This window comes from Anolis carolinensis, chromosome 6 (genome assembly GCF_035594765.1).
Source record: "Anolis carolinensis isolate JA03-04 chromosome 6, rAnoCar3.1.pri, whole genome shotgun sequence".
In the NCBI taxonomy this organism is placed as follows: domain Eukaryota; kingdom Metazoa; phylum Chordata; class Lepidosauria; order Squamata; family Dactyloidae; genus Anolis; species Anolis carolinensis.
The window spans coordinates 99,957,128-99,981,551 of NC_085846.1; the positions used below are offsets into that span (position 1 = coordinate 99,957,128).

General features: G+C 41.2%; 1 protein-coding gene across 1 annotated transcript in view; it reads left to right on the forward strand.

Annotated features, from left to right (window-relative positions):
- The first annotated feature begins 291 nt into the window (after positions 1–291).
- Positions 292–24,424, forward strand: part of gad2 (glutamate decarboxylase 2) — a 46,511-nt gene continuing 22,378 nt past the window's right edge. The window contains exons 1-7 of the mRNA XM_003222133.4: positions 292–1,132; positions 2,315–2,374; positions 3,051–3,203; positions 6,547–6,780; positions 19,645–19,735; positions 21,076–21,188; positions 22,454–22,569. Of these exons, the coding sequence (XP_003222181.1) occupies positions 1,057–1,132; positions 2,315–2,374; positions 3,051–3,203; positions 6,547–6,780; positions 19,645–19,735; positions 21,076–21,188; positions 22,454–22,569 (843 nt within the window). The 5' untranslated portion in view covers positions 292–1,056. The remainder of the gene's footprint in view (positions 1,133–2,314; positions 2,375–3,050; positions 3,204–6,546; positions 6,781–19,644; positions 19,736–21,075; positions 21,189–22,453; positions 22,570–24,424) is intronic.

Below are 24,424 nucleotides of genomic sequence, written 5' to 3' on the forward strand. Positions count from 1 at the left end.
GCATGGAGCTCATCCAGGCTGTGGGATTCGAACCTGGCAGCTTTCAGATCAGCAACCCAACCTTCAAGTCACAAGGCTTTAATCCACTACGCCACCGGGGGCTCCCTCGCAGCACTGCCCCTGCCTCTCATTCTCCCTGTCTCTACAAGTGCCTTGGAGAGAGAATCAGCACCAGCTCTAGCTCTTCTCCCGCCCAGGCCACTCATTGCCGTCTAGAAGTGCCTTGGAGAGGAAATCAGCACCACGGAGAGCGCCCCTGGCGTCTCTACCGCCGCCTCTCCTTCTCTTGCCCGAGCTTCTCATTCTCCACCTGTCTCTGAAAGCGCCTCAGAACCACGGAGAGAGCCCTGGGCTCCTAATTCAATTCCTGGCTGTAATAGCGCCTCGGAGAGGGAATCAGCACCGCGGAGAGCGCCTCTGGCAACGCCACTGCCTCTCCTCCTCCTGTCTGGGCTATTCTTTCTCCCCGTCTCTGAAAGAGAATCAGGACCAAGGAGAGCTCTCTTCGCAGCGCTATTCATCTCCCGTCCGACTCTAAAAGAGGGGATCAGCACCGCGGAGAGCGCCAGAGCTCTTTTCCCGCCCAGACAACCGAATTCCCTCTGATAGCGCCAGAGGGGGGGAGGGTTCAGCACCACGGAGAGCTCCCTCCCTCCTAATGCCCACGCCTGCCTTCCTGACCCTGGGCTAATAGTGCTCATTCCCCTCCTGCCTCTCAGAGCCCCTCGGAGGGCGAATCAGGAGCCCGTGTCTCTCTACTGCCTGCCTCTGCCTGGGCGTGATCGCGGGCCACGCTCGGCTGCCTCCCTGGTCGCGACGTGACTGGCCTCGCCCCGCCGCCCCCTCCCTTCGCCCGTCACGCTCGCGCTCCCCTCCGCCCGACTCCCTCCCCTCCAGCGCCCTCCCTCCCTCCTCCCCGTCCTCTCTCTCTCGCTCTCGCTCTGTCTCCCGCTCACTTTTCGCCCCGTCGCGCACAGCCAAAGCAGCCGGACCGACGGCTCCCGCGCGCTCTCGCCTCGCCCCCTGCACTCCTCCGGCCCCTCACCAGCTGCGCAGATGGCCGCTCCCGGAGCGGGTTTTTGGTCCTTCGGGTCCGAGGAGGGCTCCGGAGACCCGGATAACCCCGGTCCAGGTAGGAGAGCCTCTCCCCTCGCCTCTTCCAGTCGCCCGACGACGGCCAATTCTCCCGAAGCGCCTGGATCGCGGGTCTGTTCCGTCTCTGGAGCATGGCGGGGGTGGCCAAGGAGGATCTCATCCAGCCCTTCGAAGAAACGGACGCCTCCAAGACCAGCAAGGCTTCGGAAGGCGCAAAGGAGACACTCGCTTGCGCGCCGTCGGGAGAGAGGCGGGAGACTCGGGGAAAAGCTCTTCGATGGCAAATTCGAAGAAGGATCTCTAGGATCTGACCCTGCGAGGGAGAGGAGAGGCGGACGCCGACAAATGGGGAGGGGAACTGGGAAGGACAAACAAAGGTCACGATGCTTACAAAAGAGCCTTCCTTTCTTTGAGTTGCTGTGAGTTTTCCGGGCTGTATGGCCATGTTCCAGAAGATTACTGGAAAATAATCAAGTGAGGTTTAGATATCTGTAGAAGGTCCAGGTTGGGAGAAAGAACTCGTGTCTGTTTGAAACAAGTGTGTATGTTGTAATTAATCACCTTGATTAGCATTGAAAAGTCTTGCAGCTTCAAAGCCTGGCTGATTCAGATTCCTCCCTGGGGGTCTCCAGCAGACAAAGAGTTCTTTCTCCCACCCTGGACCTTCCACGGATGTATAAAAATCCCTTGCTTAGTTTCCAACAAACCTCACAACCTCTGAGGATGCCTGCCATAGATGTGGGCGAAAGGTCAGGAGAGAATGCTTCTGGAACATGGCCATACAGCCCGGAAAACTCACAGCAACCTAGTTATTCTGGTCATGAAAGCTTTCGACGCTCCTTTCCTTTTTTTCTTTCCCCAGTTAGAGCACTAAGATAGTTTCATCCTTTCCCTCTTGGATTTGTGAAGGATCCAGAGGTTGCCTGCCCAGTTCTAGTCTCGGACGGAGAGCATCCGGAGTCCCTTCACTCAAAAAATCTCTCTGAAATCCCCCCGATTTCCCCCGTTGTCTTCCTCCTTTCTCATGAAACCACCCTCCTTGCGCTTAATCCTGAATGAACCCCCCATAAGAGCTGCAGACAGGGCTGGGTGGCAGTCTAGACAGCAAGGACTCTGCTTGCATTGAAATGACCTTCTAGCGCGCCAAGTTCTGGTGGGAAACGCTCCTTCTAATCCTATATTCTTCCTTTCTCATCTCCCACCCCCAAATCCTTCACAGCAAAAGCCTGGTGCCAGGCTGCTCAGAAGTTCACAGGAGGCATTTCCACCAAACTCTGTGGTAAGCAAGGACAACCTTTGGGTGGGTCGAATAAATGGCTTCCTCAAAAGAAGAGGGCGGGGGAGATATAAATAAAACAAGTAAACAAAACCGCCCCTCGCCCCTACCCCACTTTGTCCCGGAGGTTTCCATTAAGAGGACATAGTGGTGTTCGTTTGAATAATGGGCAAATTAAAGCATTCTCTATCATAATTATATTTATTTATGTCCCGCTGTTATATCTTAATAGAGATGCAAAGGGACTCACAATGTTATATTTATGTATCCTGCTTTTATCTCCCGATGATTGAGAGGCAGGAGCAGCTTGAGAAACTGCAAGTCGTTTCTGGTGTGAGAGCATTGGCCGTTTACAAGGACGTTGCCCAGGGGACAACTGGGCAACGTTGCCCTGACTTCTCTCATGTCTTGGTATGGGAAGCTGGAGCTGACAGAGGGAGCTCACAGCTCTCCTCGTTAGTCCTGCCCGACCATTGCACTACTGGGGGCTCCTTGTCTCCCGATGATTGAGAAGCAAAGCAACTCGCAATGTTATATTTATATATCTTGCTTTTATCTCTTGGTTGAGAGGCAAGGCGGCTCACAACATTTAAAAACAATGCAATTGAATGAACAAAGCAATTCTCCGGCGAAGGGGAAAGGGTGCCGTTCAGCCTCTTTTGTTGCCTCGTTTTGCCAGCTTTGCTCTACGGAGATGGGGAGAAGCCCATGGAAACGGGGGCTGCCAAGGAGGACCCCAACTCCAAGCCCAGGAAGGCGGCCTGCTCTTGCAACAAGAAGCCCTGCGGCTGCCCCAAGGAGGAGATCAATTATGCCTTCCTGCACGCCTCAGGTGAGTGGAGGTTTTGGAAGCCACCCAGCCCTTGATCTAGCCTCCCTGTCCTTCCTTCCTTCCTCTGCTGGCCATGATACAGACGCCAGCAGGGTGCCATGGAAGCCTGGCTCAGGAAAACCCCTTGGCCCATGGCCATCGACTTGGCCGACTTGGCTACCGATTGTTCTCTCTCAACAGAGCAAGAGCGGGTTAGCGCCTTGGCCAAGCTATACACAATGCCCATTAGGTGTATACATAATCTCAATACCTCATATGGGAGGAGACTTTTGGAAATGGAGGATGAGAGGATAACAAAGCAATGCTTGATGGAGCAATATAAACTGGGAGGTTGGACTCAGTATTGGTTGGCCCTAGCCATCAGTATTTTGATAGGTCAACAACAACCCTATCGCAGTTGGACAAAAAGGCGATTAGTGATAAAATCGTTGTGATGGATGCATCTGACAACTTGCAGGCTAGTAAACAGCAGGGTTTCACTACTTGGTATCCCCTAATAAAAAGTGACCAACATTGGCAACAATACCTTCAAGACTTAACTTCTGCAGCCCTCAAGAAAGCATTTACAGCCCTGCGCTTCCAGACAATGCCATCAGGCTGGCTAGAGGGAAGATAGAGAAGGATTCACAGCGAATTATTCCAAAAATGTAACATTAAAGGTTGCCACATTTGCAGTTGCAGCTCAAAAAAATCTTGTAAAGTCCACAGGGGAGGCTGGAAATGGAAACAGTTTGGGGTAATACAAATCAGATTTTGTTATGGTTATCATGCCTACGGGATTGTCACTGCTATTGTAATTTGAAAGAATAAGTTGTAATGTTTATATTGGAAAGCGTATACTGTCCTTTTAACAGTTTATTATTTGATGTCATGGCCTATGGCTAGTACAATAAACAACTTATTCATTCAGACTCCATTAGGCGTAGGCTTCCACACAACTATTCATAACTATCATCTTACAACACCTTTGCCTCTTGCCACCTAGGAATTCCCTATTTAGGCGTCATGGGGAAGCACTGCAAACAAAATCTATGGCTGGCTCCCAACGATATTTCTTTGTGTCACTTGGACATCCGCCCTTTCCTCCCCATCCTTAATATATAGAAGTCGGTCAGATCAATGGCTGTGGGCCAATAGATTTCGGAAACCACGAATCCCTCATTCCAAAACCCACCGCTTTTACTCTGCGCTCAAACATATGATAGGAAAGCAGACAAAAAGGGTGAAGAGAGGCAGGCGGGGGAAGAGAGAGATCTAGGAACGGGAGGCAGGCTATTAATTCGGGATGAGCTTGCCAAGAAGTGTCTTGCTGGGGTATGAATCTTCTGACTTCAATACATTCCCTCGGCAGTGAACGAGACGATATATATCACCAATAAAGTGACTTCCTTAAATTCAAAGAAACGGGCAGTGTTGCCAATTCTTAGAGAGTCCATTCTTTGCCAAGGTTGTGATGGTTTCAGCACCACTGGAGAGGAACAGCGACCGAGAAGGGTTTAATTCGGGAGAATGAATGAGGCATGTTGGAAAATAGCCCTCACAATCAAGGACAAAACTCGTGATAAGCACATCGAATGGAATTATTATTATTATTATTATTATTATTATTATTATTATTATTATTATTATTATTATTATTATTATCCCTATCATCAAATATTTTAGATATAATGTAATAATATAGATATATAGAATAATATAGATATGATGTAATAATATATTATATATTCAATATTACTATATCTTATATATTGTACATACAACATATTATATATCATGTTATATGCAGTATTAAAGTGGCATTATCGTCATATATAATATAAAATATGATTTAATATTATATATACAATATTGTTAATCTTATAGATTGTACATGCAACATATTATTATATATCATGTTATGTATAGTATTAAAGTGGCATTATCATCAAATATTTTAAATATAATATATAATATGATGATAATAATAATAATAATAATAATAAAACTTTATTTATACCCCGCCACCATCTCCCGGGGGGACTCGGGGCGGCTATGATGTAATAATACATTATATACACAATGTTACTATATCTTATATATTGTACATACAACATAATATTATAATATATCATATTATTTACAGTATTAAAGTGGCGTTATCATCCAATATGATGTAATAATATATTATATACACAATTTTATTATATCTTATATATTGTGCATACAACATATTATATATCATGTTAGATACAGTATTAAAGTGGCATTATCGTCATATATAATATATAATATGATGTAATATTATATATACAATATTGTTATATCTTATAGATTGTACATGCAACATATTATTATACATAATGTTATATATAGTATTAAAGTGGCATTATCATCCAATATTTTATATATAATATATAATATGATGTAATAATATATTATATACACAATATTATTATATCTTATATATTACATCATATTATATATTATATATGACAATAATGCCACTTTAATACTGCATATAACATGATACACAATATGTTGTATGCACATCATGTTATATGCAGTATTAAAGTGGCATTATTGTCATATATAATATATAATATGATGTAATATTATATTTACAAGATATTATATTATGGAATTATTATTATTATTATTATTACTATGATTCCTATCATCAAATATTTTAGATATAATATATAATATAATGTAATAATATATACACAATATTACTATATCTTATAGATTTGACATGCAACATATTATTATATATCATGCTATAGATAGTATTAAAGTGGCATTATCATCAAATATTGTATATATAATATATAATATGATGTAATAATATATTATAAAATGTTACTATATCTTATATATTGTACATACAACATATTATTATAATATATCATATTATTTACAGTATTAAAGTGGCGCTATCATCGAATATTTTATCTGTAATACTGTATAGAATATGAGCTATAATCTAATATATACAATATTGTTATATAATTGTGTTATTGTATATTCTATATACGATTATATATTACATATAAAATGTTTGATGATAATATATAATATCAATAAGGCTTTGCTTAGGAGGGGAAGATGGTTCGCTTTTTCAGAATAATCCATCTTCAATAGAAATGGAAACGTGGGGATTTTGTGTCCTAGCCATGAATTCATTCTACCCACAAGAGAAGCGTAGAGGGATTTTTTTATTATTTTTCCAGGACAGCTGCCCCCTTTTTTCTTGCACCGACTTTGCATGGAAACGACACAAAAGGGAGGAAATATATCTCGTAGAGGTAAGCAAAGCCAAGGCTACAACCACATGCCTTCCTTCCTTCCTTTTTTCCTTCAGATCTCCTGCCCAACTCGGAGGGGGAAGCGGCCACGTTGTCCTTCCTGCAGGACGTGGTGGACATTTTGCTCCAGTACCTGGTGACCAATTTCGACCGCTCGACCAAAGTGATCGATTTCCATTACCCGAACGAGCTCCTTCAGGAATATAATTGGGAACTGGCCGACCAACCGCAGACCCTGGAAGAAATTCTGCTGCTCTGCAGGACTGCGCTCAAATACGCCATCAAAACAGGTAAAGAGAGGAGCTCAGGTTCAGCGGTTGAATTAAAATCTCTCTCTTTCTCTCTCTCTCACACATCTCGCTGTGCTTTGAGACTGTGAAAGAAAACACATTTAAGTCTCTCTTTCTTCCTCTCCCTTCCTCCCTCTCTGCCAGCAAATACCTAAAGCCAACCAGATCTATGTTTACCTTCACAACCTCAAAACACAGCGAGATGTGTGTGCATGAGAGAGAGACTGACACCTTCATGCACATACATCTCGCTGTGTTTTGAGGTTGTGAAAGAAAACATTGAGCTGGTTGATTTTAGGTATTTAATGTCTGGTATTGAAGCCATGATGCATCATTCTTGTCTTGAAAAAGAAAAAAACCGCGGACTGGATTGCTTGTCTTTATAGGTCTTGCCGGCTGTTTTGGAGACTATTTGGTTTTCTGAAATAATGTAGCTCTAGCTTGCGTTTGTGATCCCTGAAACGGACTGGATTTCTGTCAGGGAGGTATCTGGCACATGGGGAAAAATAACGCTTCTCATCTTCGTTTGTGGTGGTTGGTTTGCTTTAAGGAATCACTAGATTGTGTGTGGATTGCCTTCCTTATTCCTGATGCCATCACAAACGACTGAAATCTTGTGTATATTTATGTGCATTCAAGTTAACGTACAGAGATCCCATGAATGCTATAGGGTTTTCTTAGGCAAGGAATATTAAGCGATGGGCTGCTGTGAGTTTTCCTGGTTGTATGGCAATGTTCCAAAAGGATTCTCTCCTGACGTTTCGCCCACCTCTATGGCAGGCATCCTCAGAGGTTGTGAGGTCTGCTGGAAACTAGACAAGTGAGGTTTATGTATCTGTGGAATGTCTAGGGTGGGAGGAAAAAAAAACTCTTGTCTGCTTGAGGCAAGCGTAAATTTTGCAATTGGCCACCTTGATTAGCATTGAATGGCCTTGCAGCTTCAAGGTCTGGCTGACTCCAGCTTGGGGAATCCTTTGCTGGGATGTGTTAGCTGGCCCTGATTGTTTCCTGTCTGGAATGCCTCTGTTTTTCAGTGTTGTTTTTTATTTACTGAGCTGATTTTAGAGGTTTTTTAAAATACTGGCAGACAGATTTTGTTCATTTTCCTGGTTTCCTCCTTTCTGTTGAAATTGTCCACATGATTGTGGATTTCAGTGGCTTCTCTGTGTAGTCTGATACGGTGGCTGCGAGAGTGGTCCAGCATTTCTGTGTTTTCCGATAATATGCTGTGTCCAGGTTGGTTCATGGGGTGGTTTGCTATGGCTGACTTCTCTGGTTGAGTTAGTCTGCAGTGCCTTTCACGTTCCTTGATCAGTGTACTTAGCGATGGTTTTGCCCTTCCCTTCCTCTAAAACAGTGGTTCTCAACCTGTGGATCCCCAGGTGTTTTGGCCTACAACTCCCAGAAATCATAGCCAGTTTACCGGCTGTTAGGATTTCTGGGAGTTGAAGGCCTAAACATCTGGGAACCCACAGGTTGAGAACCACTGCTCTAAAACGTAGCCTACAGCACAATGTATTCATTGGTGGTCTCCCATCCAAATTCTAACCAGGGGTGACCCGGCTTAGCTTCCACGATCAGATGGCATTTGATATCTTTAAGGGAATCAACACACACCCAGTAGCAATCCAGAGGCAAATTGACTTCAGGACTTCTCTCAGACGACATGCTCTTCTGGTGGTCCCAATAAACCAGGGCCAAAGAAAAGGCACACCAAGGAGGTGGCTTTAGTTTGTCGCCTTCCTTTTAAACAAAAAGGAGGGTGAAACTCGGGTGGAGGATGAGTAATTAAACACAGGAAATGTTCTATACTCGCCTGGGCTCGTTAAAACCCACCACCTAATAGTAACATAACGTTTATGTAATCCATATCGATGCAGTTACTCTACTTTAAACGAGATTAACAATTAGGCTGCATATACTTAGGGTGGCCGTAAATCGGAAATGCCTTGGAGACACTCCACGACGAAAAACTAAGCAGGAAGAAGAAGATCGATTTGTCCATTCGATTTTAAAACAAAAATGCACTTCTGACAAGTCTGTTCTGGATCCCAAGCCAATGCAGTTAATCCCTTGCCAGAAAGAGGTGTAGATAATATATATATCAGCGTGTTTGTAGCCAGGACTTGAAAATATCGCCCTCGCAAAAATAATAAATCCAAAATGCAAACAGCGGATACCAAGGCCCCACTGTATATATGTGTATGTGTATGCATGTATGGAATGTGTACCTATAAATACATACAGAGAGAGAGAGATTATGACATTAAGTAGTTCCGATGATTATAACACACATACACACAATTCGATTGTGTATCGTTGTGCATGTAGACACTCTGCCCAGTTCAATGGATGCGGATAATGGTCATCGAGACCCAGATTATTTCCCCTAAACCTCATTCAGACCAGTCCATTCGGAAATGACAGCCCAGTCAGCCCAGAGTTAACCCAGGGCTGAGTCCTCGCCAAATGTCCGCTTCAGCCTAGCCTTGTGCCGGTTTATTTAGGAGTCAACCGAGCTGCGAATAAGATTTGGAGGGCTTCGATTTTCCTTTGGTTGCCAAAGGACAAAACCAATCCTCTCAAGAACAACGGGGATGCTGGTTGGTGTGCTGGACTGTTTTGTTTTGGGGCTCGCATTGTTTTACTTCGGGGGTTTCTTTGAAGGAGGTCTCTTGTTTCTATTTGTTTGGGATTCTGTTGTTTTCTTTTGTTCTGTGGGTTCCGTATCCATGTGTTTAGGGCCCTGTTTCTATTTGTTTTCAGGTCCTGATTCCATTTGTTTAGGATCCCCTCTCTATGTTGTTTCGGGTCGTTTAGGCTTCTGTTTCCATTTGTTTTTTGGGTGCTGTTGTTTCCATTTGTTTGGGGTCCTATTGTTTTCATTTAGGGTCCTGTTCCCATTTGTTTCTTTAGGTTTCCCGTGTGTTTAAGGTCCTGCTTTCATTCGTTTTAGGATCCGGTTTCCATTTGTTTGGGGTGGTGTTCCCATTCCTTTCCACTCCTGTTTCTATTTGTTTTTAAGGTCCTGCTGTTCCATTTGTTTTGGATCTTGCTTCCATTCATTGAGAGTTCTGTTCTGTATGTTGTCGAAGGCTTTCATGGCCGGAATCACTGGTTGCCTGTGAGTTTTCCGGGCTGTATGGCCATGTTCCAGAAGCATTCTCTCCTGACGTTTCGCCCACATCTATGGCGGGCATCTTCAGAGGTTGTGAGGTCTATTGGAAACTAGGTCAGGGAGATTTCTATATCTGTGGAAGGTCCAGGGTGGGAGAAAGAACTCTTGTCTTTTGGAGACCAGTGTGAATGTTGCAGTTAATCACCTTGATTAGCTACTGAGCCCCCGGTGGCGCAGTCGGTTAAGCCCTTGTGCCGGGTAGAGATTGGATGAGCTCTTGCTATCAGCTCCAGCTCCATGCTGGGACATGAGAGAAGCCTCCCACAAGGATGGTAAAAACATTAAAACATCCGGGCGTCCCCTGGGCAACATCCTTACAGAGGGCCATTTCTCTCACACCAGAAACGACTTGCAGTTTCTCAAGTCTCTCCTGATACACACACACACACACAAAACCTTGATTAGCGTTGAAAACCTTTGCAGCTTCAAAGCCTGGCTGCTTCCTGCCTGGGGGAATCCTTTATTGGGAGGTGTTAGCTGGCCCTGATCGTTTCATATCTGGAATTCCCCTGTTTTCAGAGTGTTGTTCTTTATTTACTGTCCTGATTTTAGAGTTTTTTAAAATATTGGTAGCCAGATTTTGTTCGTTTTCATGGTTTTCTCCTTTTCTGTTGAAATTGTCCAGATTTCAATGGCTTCTCAGTGTAGTCTGACATGGTGGTTGTTGGAGTGGTCCAGCATTTCTGTACATGCAGCTGTGGACAAGTCTCCATAGGGACCACCAAACGCAGCATTGCCCAGAAAGGCACTGCAGACTAACTCAGTCAGAGAAGTCAGCCATAGCAGAGCACCTGATGAACCAACCTGGCCACTGCATATTATTGGAGAACACAGAAATGCTGTTCTGTTCTCATTTGTTTTTTAATGTTTCGATGTGTTTCAGGTCCTGTTTCCATTCGTTTAGGATCCTATTTCTATTTCCTATTGTTTACATTCGTCCAAGGCCCTGATGTGTTTCCATTTGTTTGTGAAATAGCTTTGCATTTTCCAGAGCAGCCCCGTCAAGCCTGGATGGGGCGTCTCTGATGGGTTTGCATTATCCTTTTGACGGGCTGATTTACGAGCCAGCCATTTATCACAGGAGATGAGTTTATTTCACGGCCTGTAGGCCGCCCTTATATATTTATATATATCCAGAGGAAAGCCACATGCCCCTGAGACAGAGCTTGAGATTTTACAATCCGAAACTTCCTGACCGATTTCTTTGGAAATTTATGTGTTTTTTTTCTGGGTCTGAAACACGAGCCTTCGTTTTATAGCTTCAGAATAGATATTGGAGACGATTGCATAGTAAGGATGCAATTCTCAAAGGGCTTATTTCCTAACCTTTTTGGGTGCGTGTACACTGTAAATTAACGCACTTTGGCACCACTTCAATTGCTATGGAATTCTGAGAGTTCTAGTTTGACATTAGCCCTCACCCTCACCTCATCAAATTACAGCTGCCAGGATTTAAAAGCATGAAGTGAAGTGGTGTGAAACTGCGTTAGTTCTACGGTGTAGATGCAATCTTAGGCTTGATCTACACTGCCATATAATCCAGTGCTTTGAACTGAGTAGATATGTGTGTCTACACTGCCATATAATCCACTTCAAAGCAGATAATGACAACAAAGCAGAAACTGGATTACATGGCAGTGTAGATAGGGCTTTAGACATTGGGAAGTCAACAGACCGATACAAACAAGAGAAGCTTCTGGGGACAAAGTGGATACATTTAAGTCTCTCTGTGGCATCTATACTATTTATTTAATGCAATTCACCACCACTTTAACTGCCATGGCTCATTGCTATGGACTCTGAAGAGTTATAGTTTCTGTCGGAGAAGGCTACAGACCTTCCAAAACTACAGTTCCCGGGATAACATGGCATTGAGCCATGGCAGCTGAAGTGGTGTCAAACTGCGTTAGTTATACGGTGTAGATGCAATCTTAGGCTTGATCTACACTGCCATATAATCCAGTGCTTTGAACTGAGCAGATATGTGTGTCTACACTGCCATATAATCCACTTCAAAGCAGATAATGACAACAAAGCAGATTCAGAAACTGGTTTACATGGCAGTGTAGGCTTTAGACATTGGGAAGTCAACAGACCGATACAAAGAAGAGAAGCTTCTGGGGACAAAATGGATACATTTAAGTCTCTCTGTGGCATCTATACTATTTATTTAATGCAATTCACCACCACTTTAACTGCCATGGCTCATTGCTATCGACTCTGAAGGGTTATAGTTTCTGTCAGAGAAGGCTACAGACCTTCCAAAACTACAGTTCCCGGGACAACATGGCATTGAGCCATGGCAGCTGAAATGGTGTCAAACTGCATTAATTCTACAATGTAAATGCACCCTACATCTCTGTATCTTGCCTAAGATGGCATGAAGCCAGTGCTTAAGGTAGACTGAACATGGTACCTTGCAATCAAAATGATTTATTAGACATTATCTCCGATTTCCATTATCTCCTTATTATATCCTTTCATATAAATCCTCCCTGTTGGTTCGGGAGTCTTTTCCCTTCTTGCCATTTCAAAAAGAAATAGGGATTATTAAAGTCTCATCGAAAGAGGTATAGATGGGGGTAAAATTGTTGATGGACACGAATGATGTTCTTTTTTCCCCTTTCAACGTGGGTGTTCTTGGCTGAATCGATCGCTCGTTGGCTTCAGTTTTAAAATATGGATTTGAAGAGCTTTTTGAAGAGTAGGTGTTGCTTGTAAAACGGTATTTATGCCTAATGGCTTTGCAGTTCACCATCTGGAAGGGAAAGTGAAGCATTTAGTCGGAATAAACCTGCCAGGTGCTTAGTCAGGAGGAAAAAGGCTCTGGTTTGACAACAGAAAAAGCAGGGGGGCTCATTTCGACTTGAGTGTTGTTTTGTGTAGGAATTCTTTAGCTATTATTATTAGTAGTAGTAGTTGTAGTGCTAGTAATAAATATATTATTATCAGTTAGTATTACATCATCATCATCATCATCATCATCATTATTAATAATAATAACTAATGAATTATTCTTGTTATAATGATGATAATGAGAATGATGATGATGATGATAATAATAATAATAATAACTTTATTTATAACCTCAGGGCGGTTTACAGATCAAAATGGCAAATACTCAATGCCATGATAATAAACCAAATACATAATCAAACAATGTGTAAAATAAAACATTAATGCAAAATTATAATTACAAACAGACAAGTAAATAAATACTTAAATAATCATAAAAATATCCCCAAATTTCATCATGAAAAAATATTCACAAAATAATAATAAAATATTCACAAATATATTCATAAAACATTCACAAAAATTACAAAAATATTCACAAAATAATTATAAAAACATTCACCAAAATATTCACCAAAATATTCACAAAAATAATCACGAAAATATTCATGAAAATATTCACAAAACACATTCACAAAAAATTTACAGTATTCACCAAAACATTCACAAACATAATCAAAAATATTCATGAAAACAATGAAAAAATGCTCGTTATTATTATCAGTAGTATTAATAATAAACATATTATTGATGAGTATTATATTATTAATGATAATAATAATAGCTAAAGAATTATTATTATTATTAGCAGTTGTATTAATAATATAATATTCATTACTTATATTTATTAATAATATTGCTAATAATACGAATGGCTAAAGAATAGCTCATAATAATCACAACAATAAAAGATTCATCAATAGTAATTATTATTGATATTAATAATAATATATTGGTGATTATGTTTATGATGATTTAATGTTTTGGAAGGAGGGAAGCTACCCAAGAAGTGTAGGGATCACCTGGTCCCCATCTACACTGCCATAGGTTGCATTGGGATTACATTACATGAGTATTTACATTGATCATTATATGCATCTCTACACTGACCATATATATGGCTATGTAGATGGGCCCCAAGCCAAGGATCTGTAAAAAGGAGGCCCTTTTGCACGCTCTAGGTGGCAAGGATGAAAGAGACGTGACGCACGTGTGATCGCGTACACGCGTGTCTTCGGGTGAATCACGCAGAACATAAGGCACGACTCTGGCTGGGAAGCGAAGGGAGGAGGCTGTACCACTTCCCACCGCAAGGGGGTGATCTTATCTTTGAACGTGCCTCGCCTGGAAACAATGACCCTGCATGTAAACAAGTAACCCTTCTAGGAAACGGCTGTGCACAGTCTTTGTCTTCATTAGTGAATTCATTTCCCCCACACACTTCCCTTGCAGTTGTTGATTTTGTTTTGTAATGAGGGATAGGTCAAAACTGGAACCATCCCCACAATAAGCAATGGTGCAGTCTAGAATTCTGCTGCCATTTAGCATGTATCTCTTGTCTACCTCTTGACACCTCTTTAACCATCATGGCTCAATGCTATGGATTCCTGGGAGGAGATGTGGTTTCACAAGGTCTTCAGCCTTCCCTGCCTATCAATGCTGATGTCACACAAATTTGCAATTCCAAAGATTCCATTGCATTGATCCAGGGCAGTTAAATTGGTGTCAAACTGCATTCATTATATAGTGCAGATGCACCCTTAGGTGTTTAGGGCTGTCTTTCTATTTTTGTCTTAGTAGCCTAGATTAGGATAAATGGGTGAAATATGTGCTAAATTCCCCAAAGAGTTGGACTCCATGAGACGAAATATACATGCAATCTATACTTGGTTGAGGAGCCCCGGTGGCGAAGTGTGTTAAAACACTGAGCTGCTGAACTTGCAGACCGTAAGGTCGCAGGTTCAAATCCTGGGAGAGGAGTGAGCGCCCGCTGTTAGCTCCAGCTTCTGCCAACCTAGCAGTTCAAAAACATGCCAATGTGAGTAGATCAATAGGTACCGCTCCGGCGGGAAGGTAACGGTGCTCCATGCAGTCATGCCGGACACATGACCTTGGAGGTGTCTACGGACAACGTCGGCTTAGAAATGGAGATGAGCAACAACCCCCAGAGTCAGACATGACTGGACTTAACGTCAGGGGAAACTTTTACCTTTACCTATACTTGGTTGAGATTAAGTCCAATTCTCGTATTCCTCTGAGAATTATCCATTGCCACTGTGTGTTTGTGGTTTTTAAATTTTCAAGTAGGTCGATTCACAATTCGAGCAGAAGTTGAGGAAATTGCTTGTTTGGACCTATTGAGAGTGGGATTATTGGAGCTGTAATCCAGAAAAAGTAACCTTTCCTACTGATCACGTTTATTATTTGTAGTGCGGACTTCTCAAAGTATGTAAAAGGTTGTCATGTAGAAGATTTGACCTCCTTGTTTTCTGTTGCTCCACAAACTAGAACAGGAACTCAAATTACAAGGTGAGATTCCAACTAAACATTGTGTAGGTGTGTTGTTGAAGCTTTCATGGCTTGAATCACTGGACTGTTGTGAGTTTTCCGGGCTGTATGGACATGTTCTAGAAGCATTCTCTCCTGACTTTTCACCCACATTTCTGGCAGGCATCAGAAGCATTGCAGGGGGTTAGACTCGATGACCATTATGGACACTTGCAACTCTAGGCTTCTAAAGTAAACCCAAATAAGATCCTGTGCCTTGATAGAATAGCAAGAGGACTGGTCATCAGAGCAGGTCATTGATTTATATGAGAATAGTGGCAGAGTCTAACCCAGGCATGGGCAAACTTTGGCCCTCCACATGTTTTGGATTATAACTCCTACAATTCCTAACACCTGCTAGGAATTGTAGGAGTTGTAGTCTTAAACAACTGGAGGGCCAAAGTTTGCCCATGCCTGGACTAGCCAGTTGCATCTATGTTGGCCTTGGCAGCATCTATGTTCAATATCCCTGTGTTAGAAGAAGAAGTATCTTTCACCTGCTGTATAAACTCATGCTACTGAAGTAGTTGGTAATCATTCTATTTGTCAACGTCAAAAAGCAGATACAGCTTTATCTAGTATGCCATTCTTTTTACTTTTTATTTTATGTTTTGTTTCAGAGACATTTTCTTTGCTACATGTATGAATGGGGTTTTTTTTCAGATGTGTTGTGATTTTAGAGCTTTTTTACATATGCTGTTGATTTCCGTGCTCTTCTGTGAGAAATAGATAATGAGAGGAGGGTGTGTTTGCATGTATTTGTATGTACAGTATGTCATAATCATATACACGACATAAATCATTCATATAAATCATGCAGGATATATATGCTTTAGGAGGTTATGTAAGTGTTGTAAATGTTGTAAAACATTTTGAGATTTTACAGAAACATTCCAGTTTTGAGAAATGTATTTGTGTTTGCGTATTATAATCATGCAAATGATTGAAACCATGTGTGTATGTGCATATATGTCTGTTGGTGTATACATATGATTTGTTTCTGTCATATATATATATATAAAAAAAGGTAAAGGTTTTTCCCCGACATTAAGTCTAGCCATGTTCAACTCTGGGGGTTGGTGCTCATCTCCATTTCTAAGCAGAAGAGCCAGCATTGTCCTTAGACACCTCCAAGGTCATGTGGCCGGCATGACTACACACACACACACACACACACACACACACACATATATATATATATATATATATATATATCAGAAAATGGTATATGGTATGAGATGTTATATAAAGACATAAAATAGAGATAAAGCAGGGAATAATAATAATAATAATGTCTTTGGAAATTCCTGGAACATGCAAAGGATCTGTAAAGAGCAGCTAGAAGCAGTGAAATCAGCCACGTAAATTGACCAATCAGTCCATGAAGTATTTTCTCTTGAATCATACTGACACAGCAATGATACTGACTTTAATCAAGGTTATTTAAAATCACAATTACCAGAAATGTTCCCATTTATAATTGTGCATTCTGACAAGGAAGAAGTGACACATATTTCGGCTGCCCAGGCAGCCGGCTTACACCACCCTCGGTCCCTTGACTCCCCTGCAATGCAATCGGCAAAGAGAGTCCCATTTCCTCATTTTGCCCCGTCGCTTATAATCTTTAGCTATTCATCACAGAGGTTATTATGAGCCTTGGCAAGCCTGCTCAGCTGGTATGCCTGCCTCTGCCTCTGAAATGTAGCTTTTATTGACAACATGTGGCATGTGAACAAAGGTCTTCAAAGGGCTATTGCTAGAAGGCATCACCGATTTCATTGTAAAGAGGAGGAGAAAAAGCAATAGGAACAAATTCTACTTTATTATTTTAGTATTTCTTAGACTGTGATTAAAAAGAATCACATTGGCCTAAGGATTCTATAGTGCTGTATTTGCTCCCTGCTGTACTGTGACTATTGTAGATCGAATTCTGGTGATACATACATTTTTATATGATATTGTAGCGAGATGTGCATAATTCTAGTTTGTCATATAGGTTGGAAAATCTTTTTCTGAGCAGTGGGAAGGCTAGAGCTTAAAGTAGGACAGAAAACATGTAGCCCTCCAGTTGTGTTGGACTGGAGCTCCCATCAGCTTCAGCCAACATAGTCAATGGTGGATGGAAGCTGAAATTCAATAACTGAAGGTTGTAGCCTAAAGATTTCCTATTGATTTCAGACACAATTGAGCATTACATGATTTCTGCGAATTAAAGACACACACAGTATCTCTTCAGCAATTTTGTCTGTTTGTTTGTGATTCATTGTAACAAGGCATTGAATGTTTGCCTGTGTCTGTTTATGTGCTCTTAGACACTCTGAGTCCTCTTGGGGAGAAGGGTGGAATATAAATACAGTGCTGTTGTTATTATATTATATACTTATATACTCATAATATATCGTTGTTGTTGTTATTGTTTTTGTTGCATGCCTTCAAGACATTTCCAACATATGATAACCTTGAGGTAAACCTAACCTGAGGTTTTCTGAGGCTAAGAGTATCTGACTTGCTTGGGGTCACTCAATTTGTTTTCATGGCCAAACGGGGCTTCGATCCCTGGTCTCCAGAGTCATTGTCCAATGCTCAGACCACTATGCCATGCTGCTTCCCATAGGGACATTACAGGGGTACAAATGCAAGGATACAGCCAATTCCAATTTCCTTGTTTTGTTGTTGTTGTGTGTTTCCAAGCCATATCTGAGTTATGCTGACCCTAAGGTGAGCTTATCATGTATTTTTCTGAGGCTGAGAGAGTGTTATTTCCCAAGGTCACTCAGTGGGTTTTAAAGCCATTCAAATCCTATTCTCCAGAGCTATAGTCCAAGGCTCAAACTACTATGCCACCCTGACTGTCATTCTTTCCCCAGATAATTCATTTCCAGTTCTCTTCTTTCTCTATTTCTCCATCTGTCTCTCATTTTCTCTTTCCCAGACACATGCGCACCCCCCTGGGCAAACCTGTTTCTGCTTCCCACCTGTGTAGGTGTCTTAAAAGCACATTCCAATGTGACTTTGACAAAGGATCTGGCTAAATGGCCAATTCGTGTTCCCCATTAATGCCGAGTCCCAAGGGAGAACCACTTTGTACATCCAAAGCTCCTGATGTTTTCAATAATGTAGCTGTACTTTACAGAACATTGTGGGCTATTTGCAAAGTGCAGGTTTCAGACAATGATGGAATATATATATGACTCTGTCAATCATTTTTTTGCTATTTCCCTTCCAAGGGTGTTAGAAATAGAATAAAAGTGTGATTTTTCTAGATATAGCTACTGCTTTACAGTATGTGTTAATGACCTATGCTCGCCATTGGTATGTCTATGGAAATTATGGCCATACACACACCAATGGGGTGGAGGGCTCTCTTATACCTTGGGGCCTATGGTGAAGCAAGATGTATGTGGAGGTGAGAGAAGGGAAGATAAGTATCAGAACTCTACAAATGATTGCCTCCTGCCAAAGACATCAAAAAAAAAAAAAAAAGCATGTCCTCTCCTTCAGTAATCCAAGCAGGCAGAGGGCAGCTGGTTTACATAATCATGCTTGAAAAGTCTATTTCTGCACACTAAGACCACAAGTTTGTTTGTGATATATACTGGAATAATGTCCTCACTTTTTTAGTTATTATGGAAGGAGGTATCAAGTGTCACATTGTACAACATCCATCCATACACATAAATAACCTCTGCTTGAGATGCCAGGATACATACACACTCAAACAATGACCAGGAGTCCATTCTCACTACACAACTACAGTACTATTTCGTTTTAACTAGCATGGTTCCATCCTGTGCAGTCTTGGGACTTGTAGTTTGCTAAAGCATTACAGCATTGTGGCTGAGAATTCTAAACATCCTTCTATTCACTGCAGATCCCATTTCCAACATGATAACCTTGAGGTGAACCGATCTTGAGGTTTTCTGAGGCCAAGGGTGTCTGAGATGTAGCTATGGCGGTGGAATATAGCACTGTGATTGTATGAATGGGCTCTGAAAGGGTGGGAATCTCCCCCAAGCACCATTTGGTTGTCTAAAAAGGAAGAGATATCAGCCTTCTGGATCTTGCTCATAGCTAGATCTTCCCTGTTCTCTGTTGCAAAATTGAAGACAGATAATGCTCAGGATCTCCTTGTTCTCTCCCTTTTCCTTTCAAAATCTGGATGTGAGAGTACACTGAATTCCTCAGGCTACGGTTCCATACAGAGATGGAAATCTTCTCTCATGCAATGATCTCTGTTCCCTGCAGAATTAAATAAATAGATTTCAGAAGTTTACAGGCATGTGGCTTAAAAGGAACAGTAATCAACCTGAAATTTTCTCACCAACATTTTCAATATTTCACAGGGCATCCCAGGTATTTTAATCAACTGTCAACTGGATTGGATATGGTTGGATTAGCTGCAGATTGGCTAACGTCTACAGCCAACACTAACATGTAAGTATGTCAATTTCTTGCTGCTTTTTAATATAGGATACATTTAGGTGCAGACACAGAAGTCTTTTCAAAAATAGATTCTTCTGCCACTGTAGCTGCTCTTCATGTTGTTTCCCACTGAAAATAAGCACAGCATAAACCATCAAAGAAATGCAATAGATAATTGCTTTGTGACTTGAAACTGTAATGGTTTCAGCTACTATTATTTAAATACTTATTGGAAAACTGCACCTTGGAGACAGAGTATTTTTGTTCATTGGTCATTTTGTGTATAAGATTAATATCTGCTTTCTGGGACAGATACAGATTGAGCCATGTTTAGAGTAGAGCCTTTGAAATCAGTGGGCCTATTATATCTAATTCAAGTCCCATTAATTTCAATGTATCTGCATTTGCTATGAATCCAGCCCATTAAGTTTATATCAAGTAGTGAAAGCCAGACTGACAGTAGGGCAGTGTACTAATATCTTAAATAAACCTATGAGTCTAGACTCACACTTTGTCAGATCACGAATCCCATCTAGTCTAGGGATGGGAATCATGCAGTTCTCCAGATACTGTCGAAGTACAAATCCTATCAAGCCTATCTGGCATAGCTGATGGTTAGAAATGCTGGGACTTGCATTCCAGAAATATATGAAGTATTGTATGAGTCCCACCCCAATCTAGCTCAAGTGCTATCAGATCTCACAATGACCCTCCAAGGTCTTGAACACTGTTTTCTCAGCTCTGCCTTTGGTGGATCCTTCAACTAGAAACTGGGTTCTTATATGCAGATGTGTACTCCTCAACAACCTCTAGACCAGTGGGTTCTCAACCTGCGGGTCCCCAGGTGTTTTGGCCTACAACTCCCAGAAATCCCAGCCAGTTTACCAGCTGTTGGGATTTCTGGGAGTTGAAGGCCAAAACATCTGGGACCCACAGGTTGAGAACCACTGCCCTAGACCATAAGCCACATGTGGACGCCAGGTTATTGTGGTCATCCTCTTTTGCCACTAGCAGCAAACTGTGCTACTGAGAACTAGTTAAAGCAACAGAACACAAAACAAATAAACAAAAATTAAATCCAGTCAGTTATCCACACTCACTTGGGTTAGGGGATCTTGCAAAAATGAAAAGATCACAAAGAAAAAAAACTTTTCTTAAACCAAGAGAACACCTGTTTGAATGTGGAGTCTTTAAACATGGGTGATAAGAAGAGGGAAATTTCAGTGCTTGGGAAGTTACATTCATAGAGTACAATAGCAAGTAAACCCCAGCAAGCATGGTAGCCCAAGCTCAGGAAAACATTATCACTATTTTAATTTAGTCAGCAAAATGCTGGTGCTGCTATCTTTCAGGTTCACCTATGAAATAGCTCCAGTATTTGTGCTCTTGGAATATGTCACATTGAGGAAAATGAGAGAAATTGTTGGTTGGCCAGGAGGTGCCGGAGATGGGATCTTTTCACCCGGTGAGTGATCTTCTTTTGCATATTTGCTTTGTGATATTTATCATTTGTAATTATTCTTGTGGGGGAAGGCAGTGTTCATGTCCAAAAGGATGCTTATTCTTTATTAAAAATCCTCTCTTGGACAGCAAATATTGAATAGTTTTATGGCAGTCTAGGGCATCATTATTAAAGACTTAGCAATGATGGTCCCAGCTGAATGCTTCCTTCCAGCAAATTGTGCAAAAAGTGTCTTCATAAAGTGGGTCAATATAATCCAAAAAGGCATTTCTATTACCTTTTAGTTTGTGTATTGTATATTTGTAGGTATGTATTGTATGCTTGTAGGCATCTCAGGAGAACTAATGCCTCATTTTTATAGGGAGTGTGTGAATACAGTAGAGTCTCACTTATCCAACACTCGCTTATCCAACGTTCTGGATTATCCAACACATTTTTGTAGTCAATGTTTCCAATACATCGTGATATTTTGGTGCTAAATTCATAAATACAGTAATTACTACATAGCATTACTGCATATTGAACTACTTTTTCTGTCAAATTTGTTGCATAACATGATGTTTTGGTGCTTAATTTGTAAAATCATAACCTAATTTGTTGTTTTATAGGCTTTTCATTAATGCCTCCTTATCATCCAACATATTCGCTTATCCAACATTCTGCCAGACCGTTTATGTTGGATAAGTGAGACTCTACTGTACATAGTATGGAAAGAACTTGGCCGAGTTAAAACATAAGAATAACAAGATAACAGCTTAGTGTAATATGCAATAAGTAAGTGCTGAGGATCGGGACAGATTTTTAAAAATAACAAACAGATCAGTAATGCCAGTCTCCCTGGAGATATATTGGGCAAGGGATGTAATGACACATATGTAAGTGATGGGGTGGAAAAACATGGAAGTTACCACCCACTGCTGCTCCAGTAAAGTATAGCAACAGTTCCACACATAGGTTTGAGATCCAAAGAAGAAATGTTGCACTCAGTGAAGTTTTAATACATCTGATGGAATATACAGGGAAATATGCTGGGACAAAAGAAGCATCATTTGGATCTTGATACATTGCAAAGATCCCAAACTATCTAGATGATCCCTAAAATATCTATGTTTTTTTTATAGTGGAAGTCTGATTTGGGGCAGGGTCGGTTAATAGAACAAAGATTTCTCTTATCTTTTAAAAGTTGCATGATGAAAAATGTTGTTTGTGCTTAAAACTATGCAATTGTGTGAACAGAAGAGGTAACAGTGTGTTACTGTGGACTCCAGGTGGTGCCATATCTAACATGTATGCTATGTTGATTGCACGTTTCAAGATGTTCCCAGAAGTTAAGGAGAAAGGAATGGCAGCTATTCCAAGATTGGTTGCCTTCACATCCGAGCATGTAGGTGTTTCTGTTTTCACCACTTCACTAAACTCACATGTTTGCTCATTTAACTAGGCTCTTCTTACCATGATTTTATAACTATAAAGTCCAACTGTTACTCCAAATTGGAACAGACCCACTGAATGAATTGTAATTAGTCAGTTCACATTGCTCAGTGGAGCCACTCTAGTTGTAACCAACAATCGATTTTAGGCCTTTGTAATCCTTTACTTATTTCAGTGGCTTCTTTTTTCTTTCTTTCCTTCTTATGATATAAACAAGGTTCTTTCTAAAATGCATTGCATCAGATGGTGTGTTTCTTTGAAAACCTCTTGGTTCATTTAGTCTCCTTTTGGAGTTAAAATTATGGCTTTTCTTTACACTCAGCCCTCCAAATGTGTGGGTTTAACTTTAGAATATTTTGTTATTCATAGATATGTTTAATATGCTTTCTCTAGGAATTTCTGGAGATACTGTTCCATTATCTGGGTGGAGGCCACAAGGAAGTGCTAGAGAAAGAAGGATTGTCCATTTTATGGGGGTGGGGGGTAGATTGAAGAAGGAAATAAACCATTTCCCTTTGTTTTCCTATTATCCCCACCCACCCATGTCCCCATCATGGAAAAAAACCCTTGTTTATGGTATGGGAAGGGGGCGGGGGAGAGAATAACCAGCAAAAATGCGGGAAATTATTTTTCTCCTTCAGTTCCCCCTGTAAAATGGACTATCTTTTTCTCTCTAGCACCCTCTAGTGGCCTCCACCTGGATAATGGAGTAGTACATTTCTGGGTCCTCCAGAACTTTTGCCAAAATTTGGCTATAGAGTCACTCCAGAGAACCTTTTTTTAAAAAATCATGTTATCTACTTTTGCTAAGCTCCCCTAATCTCACCAAAATAGAGGGCTTACTGTATTTTTATCCTCCCCTTTCTCCAATGAAATCAAGGAAATGTACATCAGGAGAGAGAGGTACCACAAGGTCATGAGTCTAACCCTTCTTATTTACACACAAATTTTGACCTTTCCTCTAATACCCACTCATGGCAGCTATTGTGAAGGAGTTCTCCTCTATCATGGACCAACTCTCAAAGAGAAAGTACATTTTCCCCTGGATTTACTTTATTTCCCCTGTATCCCTGGCAGACATTTCAGGAATGACAAACAAAGCAGGCTTTTTTTTTTTCAACCACTGTTTGCAGATGCTGCTTCAGCAAAGGAGAACAGGAACAAAACTAATCCCAAGCCACAGTGTATGTAAGAGTTCTAGATGCTTTTTTGTACATGATCTGATGATGTCAAAGAATATGACCATGCCCTAACATCAAGAGCATGGTCACTTCCACTGACATTTTCTGGCCCATGGAGCAAAGGAGCATCTGGCCTCCACCCATCTAAAAGGAGTTCCTGTCTTCTGAAGCACAGCTTTTATTTTATGACTTTGTCTTCTCTATTGTCTTGTAGGATTGACAAAACTAAGTAGGTAAACAAAGGTCACCTATGAGTGCTGTGCATAAATTAGGATTTGAACCAGAATCTCCATACAGGGCAATGAAAGGACCCCAACAAAATCAATTGCAATGAATCATTACCATTTGCGAAGTTATCTGATATTACCCAGTATTGAAGATGTGGGACTGATTCCCAACTCCGAGGGATCCATCTTATGGGATCTGTGATTTGTTGTGGTACCTGAGCTCTCTGATAGAGAAAGATAAATATCTCACACAACTACAAATCCCAGAATTCCATAGCATTGATCCATGGCTGCTAATGTGATGTCAAACTGCATTAATTCTGCAGTGTGAATACAGTCCCAACTCAAACTACTATACCACAGCGGCTCTCAGTACCAGAGTGTTAATTTCACAGGGAGT